The sequence below is a fragment of the Enhydra lutris genome, unplaced genomic scaffold, assembly GCF_002288905.1.
Source record: "Enhydra lutris kenyoni isolate GAN:26980312 unplaced genomic scaffold, ASM228890v2 scaffoldscaffold56, whole genome shotgun sequence".
Lineage (NCBI taxonomy): Eukaryota > Metazoa > Chordata > Mammalia > Carnivora > Mustelidae > Enhydra > Enhydra lutris.
In genome coordinates, this window is record NW_019154140.1 from 3,602,720 (window position 1) to 3,619,881 (window position 17,162).

Genomic DNA, 17,162 nt, shown 5'->3' on the forward strand with positions numbered 1-17,162 from the left:
TCAAACAAAAAACAGTAGCAGTTGACATTCTTAAAGTGCCTATGAGTTCGTATTCAGAAAACCATTCTCAGTGTTTACCCCAAATCCTTTCTGGGTGGTAGATGAAGTGGCATGGGGCCCTCAAGGCATTTTACTCAGTTTCAAGCACCCACCTGTCACCCCCACGTAAGCCCAGGTGTTTGGCCCAGGTGGGGGCATTCTTTACATACAGTCAGGCATTTCATACTGTCCTCACAGACTGACCCCCACCCACAGAGGGCAACTGACCACCAGCAATTACCATCCCTCTCACAAATCAGCTCCCAATTATTAACTTTTCCATTTCAGATGATTGTTTTGGCTCCTGCCTCACTCAACTGGCAATGACCCATTCCTCACCTGACCTCAACTATTCCAATGGCCATCACAGCCTAAAGCATTTTCACACAGATGAAAAGCAAACATATCTTGACCCACAGATCAGGTCCGTTAGAAGAGATGTGATTCACTTTATTTATCCCCATAATTTAAAGATCACAAGCCAAAATACATTTCAGGGATATTGTATGAGTGGCAGTAAGCAGTTATTTCTTACTTCATCTGTTTCCTCTGAGTAAAGGTCAAGAAAGAAAGAATTAAATCACAGCAGAAGAAGTGGGTTAGAGAGAAGATGGAATGGATAGCTTTTAACCAGGGGAACTGTGTACTGCTTTTCTTAGAAAATTTTAAAAGATAGACTTTAGTGGATACCTGTCTTAAATGGTTTGGTTTCAACATTATTGAAGATGTGGCCTAGGCAATGTTATATTTTAGCCATATTTAAATTATTAAATATTAAGTTCTGTCATATATGCATTCCTTAAAATAAGCCACATGATACATTTCTCTCTATTTGCCTTGAGTTTGATCAATTCCACCTCAACAAAACCAATGAATTGAAACAATGGCTGAAAAGATTCTTGTTAAACTACAGTGAATACATTATTATAGCCTGATTTGTCAAGGATAATACAGTTTATAATTATAGAGTATGATCAAAAGCAGAACTGTTAGCCAGCATGACGATATATTTCACATTTTTTAAAAGTACATTGATATATATATATGTATATATATATATATATACACACACACTCATATATATATATAACCATTATATATAAATAGGTATTTTTTTTCGGATCCGAGAAATTTGGCTGATGCTATTTAGAGAAAGAACAAGAAGTGAAATTCTATATAACTTTATAAAATAGCTCTATATTTGGTTTATTCAGAATAATAAGGTATATTTGATGACTTGATCTTCATTTCCTATTAAATATTCTTACAATTAGGAACTATAATACACAGGAAAAACATTAACCATAGTTATTTGGTCTCTTTGCCCACAAACTGTACAAATATTTCTTACTACATAACCCTTTGAATACTATTCCATTAATGGCAATGACTGTATTTTTACAATCATTTCATTTTGCTTGACATTTAAAATAAAAGCTCTGCTGTCAGGTAATGCATTTTTTTCTTAAAGGCAGAGATAATCCTTGGATCCTTGGATCTGCTTCAGAAGAAGAGGTGTCCAGCCACAAAAAGAACATGTGCTCTGAAATAAACACGTTTACGATAAAGAATTAGAGTAATAAGTTACTTACAACATCAGTTGATATGTACTTGTCATACCTGGAGAAATGCATAGGCGGAAAATTATTATGAACCAGTGATTATCTTTTGCTATACAATGGGAGTTGAATTAATTTGAATTCATCTCCCCCCATCCCCTGCTTGTTATCTACACTGGTTTCCCAATGCAGAGACTACTCTCAATTGAATGGTAGTACAGAGTTTTGGAACTCATTGTTACATAGAGTTTTCTTATAAGGTAAAATTGCTAAATTAAATGTACACAAGAGGTGTATATTGTGCCTTGAAAAACCTACTATGATATATAAAAATTTCAACTTTAAAAATACTGATAACTCCTTTAGTGAGTTATTGAAGAAATAATGTTAAATCCAAGTCCCATTTCAGATCTAACTTGATCTAACAGCAGCATTTGATATAGTTCATTTTCCCTCCCTAATAAATTTTCTTGCTTCCTATCACACTGGCAGCTCTTTCTGGATCTTCCTCTTGCCCACATATACATTCTAGTGGCAATTAAACTATGAATAAGATTTGGCCAAGCAAGAGAAGGAAAGGGTGGTCTAGGTAGAGGTACAGGTGTACTTGAAAACCCAAAGTTTAGAGTCAGCAAGATGTGTTAGAGGGAATGAGTTAAATGTGTAGGAGGAAGAGAGTAGTTAGACAGTGAACTGAAGAGGTACTCAGGGCCCAAGTAAAAGTTGTGTTAAGAACTCTGAACTTCAGGGGCACCTGGCTGGCACAGTCAGTTAAACATTTGACTCTTGGTTTCAGGTCAGGTCAGGATCTCATGGGTCATGAAATTGGGCCTCACACTGGGCTCCACACTCAGTGTAGAGTCTGCTTGAGTTTCTCTCTCCCTCACCCTCTGCTCCTCCCCTGCATTTTCTCTCTCTCACATAAATAAATCTTAAAAAAAGAAAGAAAGAAAGAAAGAAAGAAAGAAATCTGAACTTCATCATAAAGACAATAAAATGTCATTTTAGGGAACTGCAAAAAAAATCAGATTTTTTTAAAGAAAGATTCCTTTTACTTCATTTTGGAAAAAGGATTTCAGTGGATTCGAATTTACAGCCATGAGATCAATTAATAGGTTGTTTCAGTAGTCTAGGCAAGCAATGGTCATATAATAAAAGCAAATACTTATTACTGGTTGGTGTGTGCCAGATTCTAAGTGCTTTCACATAATCATTCATTTAATCCTCACAACAACTGAAGGATACAGTTATTCTCCCAATTTTATATCAGGAAGTTGAAGCGTAGAAATGTTGCGTAACTCTCCCTAGGTCTAGTAAGGTATAGACCCCAAGTGAGAATCCAAGTAGTCAGGCTTCAAGTCTGTGCTCTTAAGTACAGTGCTGAACTGACCATTAGCAGTGAAGAGATGAAGAGAAAGAAACAAACAGGAGAGAAACTTCCAAAAATAGAAAAAATCATTAAATAAATAAAGCAACTTAGTGATCTGTTAGCTTTGAAGATTAGGGAGAGGAGGTGGTCCTGAATGATGTTTAGATTTCTGGCTTGGAAATATTTGGCTGATCCTATTTAAAGAAAGAAGAGCAAGACTTCGCTGTGGAGTGAAAAGGATGGCGGGATGAAGAAAGGCACAAATTAGTTTAGGACATGTTGAATTACGCTTTCTTCCAGGCTTCCAAGTAGAGCTGTCCAGCAAATAGTTGAATATATGGGTCTGGAGTTCAGAAAATAGAACTGGGCCCAAATATGGATTTGGTGAAGATATATTTTCATCATTTCCTTTCTCAGAAATGGTCCTTTGGAGTCAAGTTCAAACTTCTTAGAAAGGCATTTAAAGCTACTTCTTTTGCTTATCTCTCTTTCCCTTTCTCAACTTGCCAATAATCACAGCATACTTGAAGTCCTCATACAAATGCTAGACAATCAAGCCTTTCTTGTGCCCAAGCAGGAAATCATTTCTTCTTCTGTTTCCTAACAGCTCTACATTTATATTTTTCTCAAGTATTTATTATTTTCAGCCTTATAGCTTTCTCCTCTATTAAGAAAGTCCCTATATCTTGTATGACAGTTGTGGTACATATTCCATCTCTTCCGCAGGCTGCGAGCAGAGACCACACCTCCTTTATGTTTCTGTGCAGCAGATGCCTGGCAAATACCTGAAGGTACCTGTGCATGGATTCAGTAACTGCTTGTTGAGGTAAGCTGGATTCATTTCATTTTTCCATTTTTGTCCTTCTTCTTGATTTAGGTCAAGAATTTACAATATTTGGCTTGAGCATCATACTAAATGCTATCCTATAAACACTGTTTCTTTTTTGGTCTTACAAGCTCAAAAGCCTCACCACGCATAGAAATAATCCAGAAATTAAAGCAATGGAGGGGTGAGAGAGTGGGCATGTAAATAAAATATTCTTATGTAAAAAAATACTGGGCTTTATTCTCAGAGAGAGACATATTTCCAGGCATAGTACAAATGATGACATGGAAAAGGAAAATGGTACTCAGGCACATTATCTGGGAATTGAATATCTATACCTCTGAAATAAATGGATGACCAAAACAGCATATAATTTGTATGAATGCAGCTTATCAACATGTATGTTGTAGGTTATTCAACTGCAGCCTGAAAAGTGGTGAAACAGTACACAGTTATTTATTCATGTCTTCAAATATATTTATGCATGTCTTCAGAGTAATTGTGAACCTACTGCTGTGACTTTGTCCACTTTGAAATGCCTTTTTTTTAGCAACAGAAATATGGCACCTGCTCAGATATAATCATACTCTTAAAACTGTATCCTTCTAAATACTAATATTACAATTCTACAAATCACTGAAATTTTAGCAAATGGATAGTTGTTTAGAAGAAGCATTTTAGCCTTTTTTTATAACATTTTTTAAGGCTTCTATCAGAGCACATTATCTTCTGAAAAAGTTGTAGGTTCTCTGATAATCCTTAAAAATTCTATTGGAAGATAATAGTAGAATTATCTTTCCAGAGTTGTATTAAAAAAAAAAAAAATCTCCAGCTGTTTCCATGTTTAAAGAATTTCCTTGAAGTCTGTTTTGCATAAACATCTCATACAATCCTTTATTTCCCCATCCTCATCTTTATCATTTGTTATTTTAATGCCTAGTTTAGTTTTCCTTGTTTCTTTCTGAACACTTGTGAGTGTACTGATTATGCTTTGTTATTCTGTCCTGATCACTATTTTATATATTTAGTTCTAACATAGGACTATCTCTACTATATATCCTATTATATGTCTACTTCTAACAGAGGTTGTATTCCTAATGTACTTGTGATTAAATATTATGTGTATCCTTGTATCTCTCTCAATTTTTATCCATCTCAATCTTTTTCACTGGACAAATGAGCATATTATCTACTATGTGACAAGCACTGTCCTAGGCAAGCACAAAAAATCTCATAGATGTCATATAGAAGATTCTATGGAAGATAATAAACAAGTAAGCAAAAAATATACAATCATTTCAGGAGAACTTATAATTTCTATGAAGAAAAATGAAGCAAGGTAAATGAAGAGTGTCAGAGAAGTATGTTATTTAAGTTGGAACTCCCAAAGAAGCCATTTTGGAGGAAATCTGAATCATATGAAAGACAAATGCAAAGATCTGGGGAAAAGACATTCCAACAACAAAAAGAAGAGTGCATGAGAAGGGAACCAGTTTGGTATATTTGTGAAATGGCAAGAAAGCCAAATACTCATGTCATGTAGACTCTTATAAGCCATTGTTGGGTCTTGGATTTTACTCTGAAGAGAGATCAAAAGGCTCCAGGCACTGGAACAGAACTGGAGCATGCTCTTACTTCTGACTTTTAGAAGTCATCCTTAGTGTTAGAGAAAAAAGACTCTAAGGGATTCAAGGGAGGAAGTAGGGAGACCAGTTTGGAGAAAGTGACACTAGTCCAGACAAAAGATAATGATGGCTTAGACCAACATGGTAACAACACACATGGTGAGAAGTGGTAAGACTGGAAATATATTCTGAAAATCAAAATTATGAGACTTGTTAATATACTCGATATGAAATACAAAGGAAAGAAACAGTGACTCCAAAATGTTGGTCTGGGCAACTATGCTTTGGGGCCTGTAGGAAACCAGGCCTGCCAAGAACTACATGAGCAATTTTGGAAGCAGAGTCCTACTCCCCTCAACTTGACTGCAACCTCGTGAGAAGCTGTGGACCCAGAGGCCTCCAGGTAAGCTATCCACAGATTCCAAACCCACAGAAACTGTCAGAGAACTTTTGTTTTTTGCTGCGAAGTTTTGGGGGTAATTTGTTATGCATCAATAGATAACTAATACAGCCCTCTTGAGATTTGCAGTTATAAATTTCAAAGATAGTGAGTGCCACTGCAAATGTAAAGTGAGATAGTCAGAAAAGGTATGTGTTTTTTCTCTTCACATTCCAATGCATGGAAAGGGTGTACTAGGGTAGTGAGCAAAACTAAACACAGGTTCCCCCTGGGGAGGAAGAACAGATGAGGAAGGGGAGGGATAAAATTAAGATGCATTTTCAGCTTTAATCTATGTATTTGTGTGTGACCTGTGATAAGGGAGCAGGAGGCTGGCTGAAGACAAAGCAAAAGCTGGCACCTTGCACCCCCTCTCCATCCGCTCCCCCTCAGTAATATGTGTAGCATTCCTCAGGCACCCCTGACCGCCGTAAGAAACAAATAGTTAACTTGCAGAGATCACAATCCTGCAAGACAGTCTCCCTTGGTTTACAAATGTCCTAGAGATCTACAAACAAAGAAGTTACCTATCAATAGCACAAATTTCCAGAGGCAAATAACTGAGTTCCTCAGCCCTAAATAAAGTTAAATTTCTTCTAAACCCAAATCTCACTAACAAAGACGCTTGATAGCAGAAATGTGAATGGCTTGCCAAAAGACAACACTGATCAAGCCGCAAGGCCTCCGGTATCCCGGCACCTTGTAGGCCCTCTTTAGCATATGAAAACTCCGTTGAAACCTCCCTTTCCCTCACCTTCCCCCAACCGCCGGGTACATAACCTGCCATCCCTCACAACCCGGGGCAGCAGCTCTTCCTGCCCACGGGTCCTGTCCCCGTGCTTTAATAAACCACCATTTTGCACCAAAGATGTCTCAAGAATTCTTTCTTGGTCATCGGCTCCGGACCTCAGCCCACCGAACCTCACCTAGGTTCTAGAACTTCATCAACCTGAATTATTTATAATCAGCTTATATTTATTCTTTGTGTGTATAACTTAAAGTAAAAGATAATCTTAACAAAAAGGTAGCACTTAAAAAAAAGTAGACTTCATGAAAAAAGTAGTTTATCAGGGAAGTGCAAAATCACAGTCTGATCTGTCTCTTGACTTGCAATCCATGGTTCCAGGCGGCCCAGGATTCTGCAGCGCTCGCATTCTCTACTGAGGTGTTCAGGAGGGCCAAGCAAAGCCCTCAGACCACAGTGCAGCATTTATTTGCAAAAGCCAGGTTTTAGCTCCTGGTAAGGCAACAGCATTTCCATTCCAATACAGAAAATTCAGAAGATCCCTCTACTTAAGGCCCAGAGCTCTGCAGCTGCAAGCAAAGTGCAAAGCGCACTGGAAACATCTATCACCCTAGTCTGCTTCACTATTTTTCTGTGTGAAAACCCTTTGAGGTCCAAGAATAAAAGACACCTTATCATTTAGGTGTCAAGTAGTGTTAAGTTGGATTCTCCAAGGCTTTCACTGCTGTGTCATTTTAGTCACATTATTCTCTCAGGTTGTTATCTATAAAGGTGTAAATACAAATGGAGAAAATTATAACTTCTGGAGGATTCCTGTAACAAACATCTGAGGGCAAATCCTTTCAGTGTGGGTGGTTTCCCTAGCAATTATTCATGAGTCTTTGTAATAGCCTGCCTGCTTTCTAAAAAGTCATGCCCTTTAATAGGGGATATAGAGGGGCAGAGTTGTTTGTCAATTGACTGAAAATAATTCAAAATTAATGGTAAGTAATTATATATGAACTGATTAAATTTTCTACTCCCATGAGATTGAAATCTCCTCTGAAGCAGGGATCATGTCCAACATTCACTAAACAGTTCTTACTTTGCCAGCCAAGTGATAGGTTAGGAATAGTCCAGTGTAGCATGTACTGTGAATATTATCCGTGGCCATATCATTATCATATTTTCTCTCTCTCTATTTTTCTTCTATTGTGCTTGCCTCATCTATTTTTTCTAGCTCTTTTGGGGGTCAGCTTTTTTGCCTGCAGCCATTTAAAAATGTGATACTATGGGTTTATTCATTCTAAAAACATCCTTTAACAGTTGCAGATATCTGGAGAACCAGTTTAGTGTCACAAATTCTAAATATCTAAAAGTCAATTAATTATCATAATTAGTAAGCAAAGTTTCAATTGTAACATGTTCCCAATCATCATTGTACAAACACACAGCAAAAATCACCCGTAACTTAAACATTACATCAATGTCTACTATTTACACCTTACTGCATATATTTCAAGCTCAAAAGACGTTCTTAAGCTCTAGTTCTTTTCCTTATACTGACCTTCACAAGATTCTCCACTTGGTGAAAACATCCCATTGTCATGGTAGCCATCTCTGCACTCACAGTGGTACCATCCAGGCAGGTTAATGCAGTTGGCACGACTGTCACATTGAACAAAGCCATCAGAGCACTCATCTATGTCTGTTTGGCAAAGAAAACAAAAACGGGATGTTATACAATTGCTGCCTTCCTCTGCCCCAAACTCAAATATTCTGCTAGAGAGCTACTAGATGTTTTAGTGCCAGCAAATCCTTAAAACTGAGGAAACAGAAACTCAAGAAAGTCTACTTGGCTGTTGAAAGCTATACAGAAAGAAGGTAGTGGTGTTAGTAACAGGAGAAATAGCTAGATGGCTTCTCTGCAAAAGTCATCAAAAACGGATAAAATGAAAAGAAATGGTCTACGAGGGTCATTAGTGCTGCTCACCATGTATTTCTAGCTCTTCTTCTGGACACAAGCTAGGATTGCCATATGAATGCATGAAGCCCATTAGGAAGTGGCATGTGTCACATTAAGAGGCAGCCTGTGATTCACATGTACCCTTCCCCATCACAATGACCGACAGTCCCCAGGGGCTCTAAAGATCAGTCTGAGTCCCTGAGTGAGGGTGATATGGGGCACAGTCCTCCCCTAGTTGATGGACATGGAATATGAGCAAGAAATCAGGCATTTTGCTTTAAGCCACTGAGATTTTAGGGTCTTTTATTTTTTATTTTTTTTTTAGGGTCTTTTATTACTATAAACCTAACCTACCCACCTGACTAAAATTTCATTCATCTCCAGTAGCAATAGCAACATGTTTAATACTTTCAAGAATATATACCATTTATGTCAATTTTTAATGGGTTTCACATATACTACCTCATTCAACCCTCAAAAAACAAAACAAAACAAAACAAAAACCCAAAAAAACAAAAAACAAAACAAAACCAAAAAAACCTTGCCAGGTAGATTGCTTATTGAACATATGGAAGAAGAATGAGGCAAAAGAAAATTATGGGATTTAACCAAGGTCACCTAAAAGTTCACTGTTGCCTGACTTTCATGTGTGTGTTCCTTCATAGAAGCCGACACAGGCTGAAATCAGGAAAATTGTCTAAACAAAGAGAGCTATGTATCTTCAGTCTCACACATTTCCTCCAATGGTTTATTATTACTCCTGAATACTGTGAGCCTTTTATTCTACTTTTTGGGTCAGATTTTTGCATGCTGCCATTTAAAAATCTTATCTGATACTATGGGCTTATTCAGTAAGTCTGTTAATGATGAGAACATCCGAAATCAATCCAGGTCTCTTCCTTTGCTCACAGAGGAAAAAGTAATTCCTGGAGTTGCCTTACAGAATGCCCCCTTCTGCTTGGTGCTCTGACTGACTCAGACTCTGCTAAATGCTGAGATGACAGCAAATCCTGGCGGCGGAAATATCCACATGAACCCTACTTCCATCCTGACAGCTGTATGCCACGACTGAAAATTCTACTCACCAATGTAGGATAGCCCTTTCTTAGATACTTGCCCCACCTGCATCACAGTGCCTGCTGCAGTGACCAGGCATGACAGTGTCCCGCGTGTTGAAGGGAAGGCCTGCATTTTAGAGTCCTCTCTCAGCTGAAGACCGTCCACTTCAGCTCCACAGAATCTACTTCCTTCCTACTTCCATCCCATTTAACTCTAAATTCTTGGAAGTATATATTCCTTTCATTTTCTTTTTAAAATTTTGCCTTTTCTCTATTTGATTTTGAAAGAGACACAATTTTTGAATAAATACACTGTTGGTTTTTTGTTTTTTTTTTAAAGAGAAATAAGCCATCCCTCATTTATTTCTTGACAAGCCCAGAATCCCCTCACTAAAACAAGGTGTAAACCATTCTCTTAGATTAGGCAATAAGTATATATATATATATACACACACACACACACACATATATATATATACACACTATATATATGTATATACATACATATATATATTTTATATCATTGCAAAATTTTAACATCATTTCTGAACTAAGAAATCTTTTGCCTCTGTAGTTCCTCTTCTGAAGAGTTAGTTCCTACTGTCAGTAATTCCTACTGTCAAAATAATTGTTAGTGGTCAAATCAGCTAACCACTGACTTCTTGACAAGTAGCTGATGTGGATTGCTTCCATTTACTGAGGCCTCCTAGGCTTTATGAAACAGCTTATTTGTATTTCAGGAGCCTCCCTAACTGATGAATCTCCTATTATAAATGGGGCTAAAATGCTATGCTCATTTCAGCTAATACAGTCTTTTCTTCTAACCCAAATGATGCAGAAAATTGATTATGTCATTTTTTAACTACATGGACAAAAGAAAACAGGTTGGGATTTCAGCTTTAGAAGTGAGTTTCTTGGAAGAAAGGCCATGAGGGGGAAGTTGTAAAGTATCTTGTTTTAGAAGAATCTGGTCATTAGTATTGGTGATTTGCAAGTAACTATTAATGGAACAGAGCCTTCTCCACTGAAACAACTTTCACATGTATATTTAGCCTTTAATTTAGTCCTTTTTTATTGCCTGAACACAGTTGCGGGCTTAGCTTGGATCTCATGACATAGATATGTATTTCAATTTTTACTTCTGACTTACTTTCTCTCCTCCCTCTTTGCAATCGCTAGACCCACTCCTTACTGCCTTGGGCCCACTTCTCTCTCCTACATTGCAGCACCCTTTCCTACGTTACAAATACGCTCACTGAAGCTTAATGAGAATATATTATATTACTTCGTGTTCTAAAGACTGGGAATACAAATGCATGTTGGACAAATGTATTTTCCTTTTTTGAAAAATGTATTTTCATTTCCTGTTTGTGTTATTATTTATTACTACTAAGTATTTTAGATGATGAATATGCAAATATGTGTACTACTCATTAACTTGCATTCAATTTTTATTGAATGCCTGTTATGTGCCAAGCAAGTACTAAGTGCTGGGAAACAAGGATGCACAAACCAGAAATAACTTCTGCCTCACTGAGATTAATATACATCTAAACTGTCTTTTATTTTAAGAGAATTTAATTTATAAAAATCTGAATTTACAATCACATAGGACAGTGTTTCCCAACATGTCATAGATCTGCCACCAGTGTCATGTTATTTAGGTGATGATACAGGATGTTTTTTTTAAAGACTTTATTTATTTATTTGACAGAGAGAGAGAAGTCACAAGTAGGCAGAGAGTCAGGCAGAGAAAGAGGGGGAAGGAGGCTTCCTGCTGAACAGAAAGCCCAATGCGGGGCTCGATCCCAGGACTCTGAGATCATGACATGAGCTGAAGGCAGAGGCTTAACCCACTGAGCCACCCAGGTGCCTGATAATACATGATTTTAATGGCTAGGTATTTATATTTCTGAATTATTTCCATTTATAGCAAGTGATATGACTAGTACAGTAGTGAAATTATATTTACATTTAAAAAGTGACAGACATTACAGAAACAATATTAAGTAAATGATGGTATAAACATTATATAACAAAAATGATGAAGTTGGTATATAAGTGATTAAAATTTTGAAAACAACAATATACAGTATGGAGCAATTATTCACATTTCAGAAGGATGTGGTGAGTACTTCCTCATGTAGTGAAATACCTTAGTTCATTTAAAATAGGACTCAATTTATAAAATATTTAGGATGTCTATGTCATGCTTCAAATTATATACTTGCTATTATTTAGGATAGTGAAGAAAAACTAGCCAGGCAATATAATATATAGTACTTCATTTTACACTTTCATGTTCCTGCTAATATTGATTTGTGTATGCAAACTCTTCTGCTTTGGTGAAAATCAGCAGAAAATAAGTGTGCTTGAATCACCAAAGTATGCACTTCCCACCAGAAGGCATGTTTGTTTGGCTCATGGTTTTAATTAAAGCCAAAGCTAAAACAAACAGCTTTATATGTAAGCTACTTGATGGTATATATGTTCTCAGTTATTCAGTAAATATTTAGTAAGTGAAGAATGGAAATATGACCCACAATTTAAGAAGTAAGTATATTTTATCTATACACACATTTGAATATAATACTATGTTTAACATTATCAGTGACACACATATTGTGTGCATTTTCAAATATGCATATATTATGCTTTATATAGAAAACAGTAAAGACAAAATTTCAAAGAACTCGTTTCTTGAGTATTTTCTTCTGGTCAGTTAAAACCCAAACTTTACATTATCTAATTGAGTTAGATTCACAGGGAACAGCAGACCGAGGAGAGAAAAATGTTATTATTTCATTCCAAGAGAGAACTACCATGTTTGAACAAATTACTTTCTGAACTGAATAAAAGTTTTCAAAAAGAATAGTACAGAATGTATAAGCTCATATGATTTAGTCTTGATTATAAGGACCTTAATTTTGTACTCTGTAGGTACATTATATAGAAAACTAAAAATACATTTTATGAAAACCTGTGATTTCATTACATATTCTGTCTTAGAAAGGAACCAGTTCCTAATTCCCTAAGGACAATTAAAACTCCCGCAGTAGCAACATTTAGAACAGTCAGCTAGTGATGATATTAAAATGCTGTCCCAGAGCACAGAGAATTCAAATTCCAAATAATATTTAGCCATCCAACAGCAGTCATGAACAGTAGTCATACTCCAGGGATCAAAATCGACTTAGATAATAAAAGTGGAAGGCACTGTTGAGGATAGATTTTCTAGACAGCACATATGCTTTTGAGGCAATCATTAAAAACAAACCAACAAGCAGAAAAACAAGAAAGAAAAAGATATGAATAAAAAAAAGCTCACACATGTCAGTGTCTTGTTTTCTTTGTCTCCCTGAGGTATGACAACACAAGAATGGATGCCTTCTAGAATGTCACATGGACCACTGTTTTCAACTGAAAATGGCTGTTGCCATCAGCATTTAAAGGGTCACTTCAAACAATGACAAATTATTTCCTTGTAAAATTAAATATAGTTACAGGGTGAGACACTTGAGTGATAAGTAACTTTGTTATCAAAAAGTTATTTCTGTCATAACAACATAACTAAGAATAAAAATGTGCAAATATCTAGAATCATCCATGCCTAAGACAGACTCTGCTCATTAGTTTAACTTGCTCTCTTTTAAGCTAAGAGGAAACTGATTAGTTGCTACTCTACACAGAAGAAAAGAAAATCCAGCTCTTCTTTAAAGTGAGCACATTATTTTTAATGACAAAGTCTAACAGTAAGAGTTCTGTCTTTCATCCTCTTTATCATTAATAAAAACCTGACATCATTTGTCATAAAAAATAGTAGTTGGACTATTTATATCACTGTCCTGTGCACTGGTAGTTAAATTATATTGATAAACAGCAGGCAATTAAACATCCTGAAAACAATTAATCAACTCTTGATTACCCACATGTGGATTATTTGTTTTCTAGATTATCTGCAGCATTTTTTTTTAATCACAAGGTCATTCCCCTCTGTCTCTTGTTGAGCTTCTGTGGAGTCTGCTTTTAATATTTAGATGTGAGTGTTCAAGGAATGCAAACTCTTCTGAGCATTGTGTTGTTTTTAATAACTATACCAGATCTGGATATAAAATATTGTCCAAAATTTCATAAGACTTTTTTCATATTCATTTTTTTAAAATAAAACAGGGCAAAATACGTAAATAAACTTTGAGAACCATAAAAGCATAAAAGCCTCTTCACAAGTTGGGTGATAACATTGCAGGTTTAGTGAAAATTATTTTCATTACTTTATAGTTCATAATCAGGAAGTTAATGACTGCTCCTAAAAAAGCATTAATACATATAAATATAAAACACATAACAATGTCATCATATCATTTATTCCTCACTACAACCATGTGAAATATTCTTATCCCTATTTCACAAAGAAGCCATGAGAACAAATACATTGCCCAAGCTCACACAACAGACCCAAACACTCTTAATGGCCAAGTCCAGTGTTCTTTCCCACATTAGGCTGCCTCTGAAGACAGGCTTCAGACATTAGGCTGTCTCTTGGAGGAACAGCTTCTGCTTTGAGATATCGCAGTGTATATCTTAATATGAGTGAATTCTAGCTCTTTGGCTTATTAGCTACATAACTTTGAATATTTTGCCAAATCTGAGTTTTCTGGTTTTGAATGAGAAATAATTCTGTTAATAGTTTGCTGTTTCCTACCATTTAGTATGCAAGGCCTCATGGGAGTGGTACCTGGCTTATACAGGCTATTAATATGTATAAATTCTACCTCCACCTCATAGTTTATAAATCATGCTCACTTATGTCCTTTGATTACCTGGAAAGGAACAAAGAAAATACAGTTTTACAAGTAGGGTTTAGATCAGAAAATGTCTTGTCTTCTGTGGACAATCAGGAGCCACTGAAGAGTCTTTAACAGTAGAGTGATGTGGTTGATCTAAGGCCTACTTTGGGAGGAACAGGTTAGCACCTCTATGTTGCACAGATGGGACTGGGCAAAACTAGGAGCTGTCTCATGTCCTTATGAGGATGTTTATCATGATCTAGGGAAAAAGTCAATAAAGATTTGAGGGTAACAACAGTGGAGTCAGGGATAAGGAAGCATAGCATATTTTTTCTCAAATGCTTACCTTCAGTCAGTGTACAAAGCCCTCTCATGTTCTGTGTTGATGTAAGACTGGCCAAGTTCACATTATGTATGTCCAGAGACATACCATACAGAGAAAGAAGATCAAGACCACCTGATTTTTCTTGTAGTTGCTGGGGTCTTCACATTTCTTTTTTTCCTTCACAGTCTTTGCCTATGCTGTCCCTACTACCTAGAATGCTCCTCTTTCTCATTGCCTTATTCTATTTCTTACCTGTCTCTGTCTCATATTAGACTAATTTCCTTCTGGAAAGCCTTCCTTGACTCCTTCCTTAGATCTCCTAGTGCTCATTGTTTTTTGTACTTTCTCCTATGTGTTCCTTGCATTTTGCCTTAATAGCAACTATCATAAGGGTTTTTTTCGGGGTGGGGTGTGGTATGTAAACTCGTGAATATTCTGACTTAATTAGAATAGCTTCAATTCTGGAGAAAGTCCTCTCTCCCTCCCCCTTGCTTTTCAAAAAGTGTCTTGATTCTTCGAGCTTTGCATCTATCACTGTGAATTTCTCACCAAAAAAACCCCAAACAAAACAAAACAAAAAACGGGGAGGAGAAAGTCTGCATTGATTCTATGGATTGATCTGACATCTTTACATTATTGAATCTTTTAATCCAGAGGCATGATATATATCCTCTTTCTCTAATAATTTTTATAGATTTTATAGTCTGTAGTTTTCTGAAAGGATTATCTTAGGCATATTTTGCCAGGATTTATTCCAAAATATATGTTTTTACCTTCCTTTTTAAAAAACCAATTTTATTTTTTCTAATTTTATGGAGATATAATGGGAAAATAGAATTGTAAGATATTTAAAGTGTACAACATGATGATTATACAAAGGCAAAAGGAAAAACACCCCCAGCAGAAAAGAAAATTCAGTACTTTTTTTGTCTTTCCTTGGAAAATAGAATATATTTCTGAAGTGGTATAGTCAGAGCAAAGGAAGCCACAGCCTAGAATATATATGTAATAGTGGGGTGCTACAGGTGATCCAGGTAGTAATCTCCCTGAAGAATTCCAAGGAGAAGTGAAATTCCACATAAAACTAATGTGAGACATGGAGTTGAAAGTAGTTGGTTTAATTAAAAGTCTACTGATGAATAATCACCCCCCCCACCTTGAGCAGACTGCTAAAAAAAAGCAATTATCCTTAAAGCCACAATGGATGGTTCTTCTGTAAAGAAAATGGATAAAATATCTGGAAGAAACTGGGCAGCCAATACAGGAGTTACCGTCCCTTGGAACAAAGTCCCTTCATTTCAGTGTTTAGAGATCTCAAATTATAAAAACCAACACAAAACAAAACTGGCTCTCTTTTAGCTCACTTACTGTAAGTCTGCCAGTCAGCAAACTTAAACTTCATAATCAAAGCTCAAAATCAGTTTTCCTATTTACTTACTCTTAAACACTAATGTGTTTAATCAAGGGACAACAAAAACTTAAGAAAAGTATATAACATACTTGGTTACTAGGATAAGCAAGATATACCATCAGAAAAACTGACTGTGAAGGAAATAGAAATAATTATAGGACAGAACTTAAAACATTTCTTATTAATATCTTCAAATATTATTTCTTATTAATATCTTCAAATATTTGAGAGAATATTTCACCCATAAGAAAAGGACACAATACTGTAAAAAAAAAAAGAATATTCAAAGAATAAGGAGGAGTTCTTGAAAATTAAAAATATGACAGCTGAGAAATTTTTAAATGTAATGCAAGGCTTAGAAGATCAAGTAGAGGTAGCATAACATATAGAAAATAGACGAAAAATATGATTGAAATAAAAGCAAAGAGCACCAACCTAAAAGGCCTAGTTTCTGATTAAAGACAAAATTCATACCAAGAAAACAGAAAGGTCAATGGGAGAAAAATATCTTTAAAAACAATAAGAACTCTTCACTACAGAGTCCTCAGATTAAAAAGCCCCAAACCAAGGTCTTCAAATAATGAAAAATGACCTGATAGCCAATACATAGTCATGGCTTACTATGTAGCAGCCCCTGCAATTTGTAATATACCTATATACATTCATTTAGTGTTGACAGCTGTTTCATGAAGTAGGAAATATTATCATGCTCCCCATTTTAAAGAGGAATAAATTTAGGCAAGTAATTTTTAAGAGAATTTAAGTAATTTACCCCAAGACTATAGAAGAACAGAACTGGAATTTGAACCAGACACCCTAGATACAGAGATCAAACCCTTACTCCATATATAACACTGCCTCACAAATGAACAAAAGAAAGACTCACATCTAAATGCACACTGACTGTAATTTCACAATAAGTATAAAATACAAATCTTAATATCTTCCAGAAGGATATAATAGATTACATATAAAGGGATGAGAAGTAGTCTAGCATCATTTTACTCACATGTAGCACTGCATGCTCACACAGT

The 17,162-nt window shown here is 36.0% G+C and overlaps 1 protein-coding gene across 1 annotated transcript in view; it reads right to left on the reverse strand.

The window, feature by feature from the left end:
* LOC111157818 (neural EGFL like 2) overlaps positions 1–17,162 on the reverse strand; it is a 334,472-nt gene that overhangs the window by 14,114 nt on the left and 303,196 nt on the right. Inside the window, exon 16 of the mRNA XM_022519484.1 lies at positions 8,149–8,289. Coding sequence (XP_022375192.1) covers positions 8,149–8,289 — 141 coding nt within the window. The remainder of the gene's footprint in view (positions 1–8,148; positions 8,290–17,162) is intronic.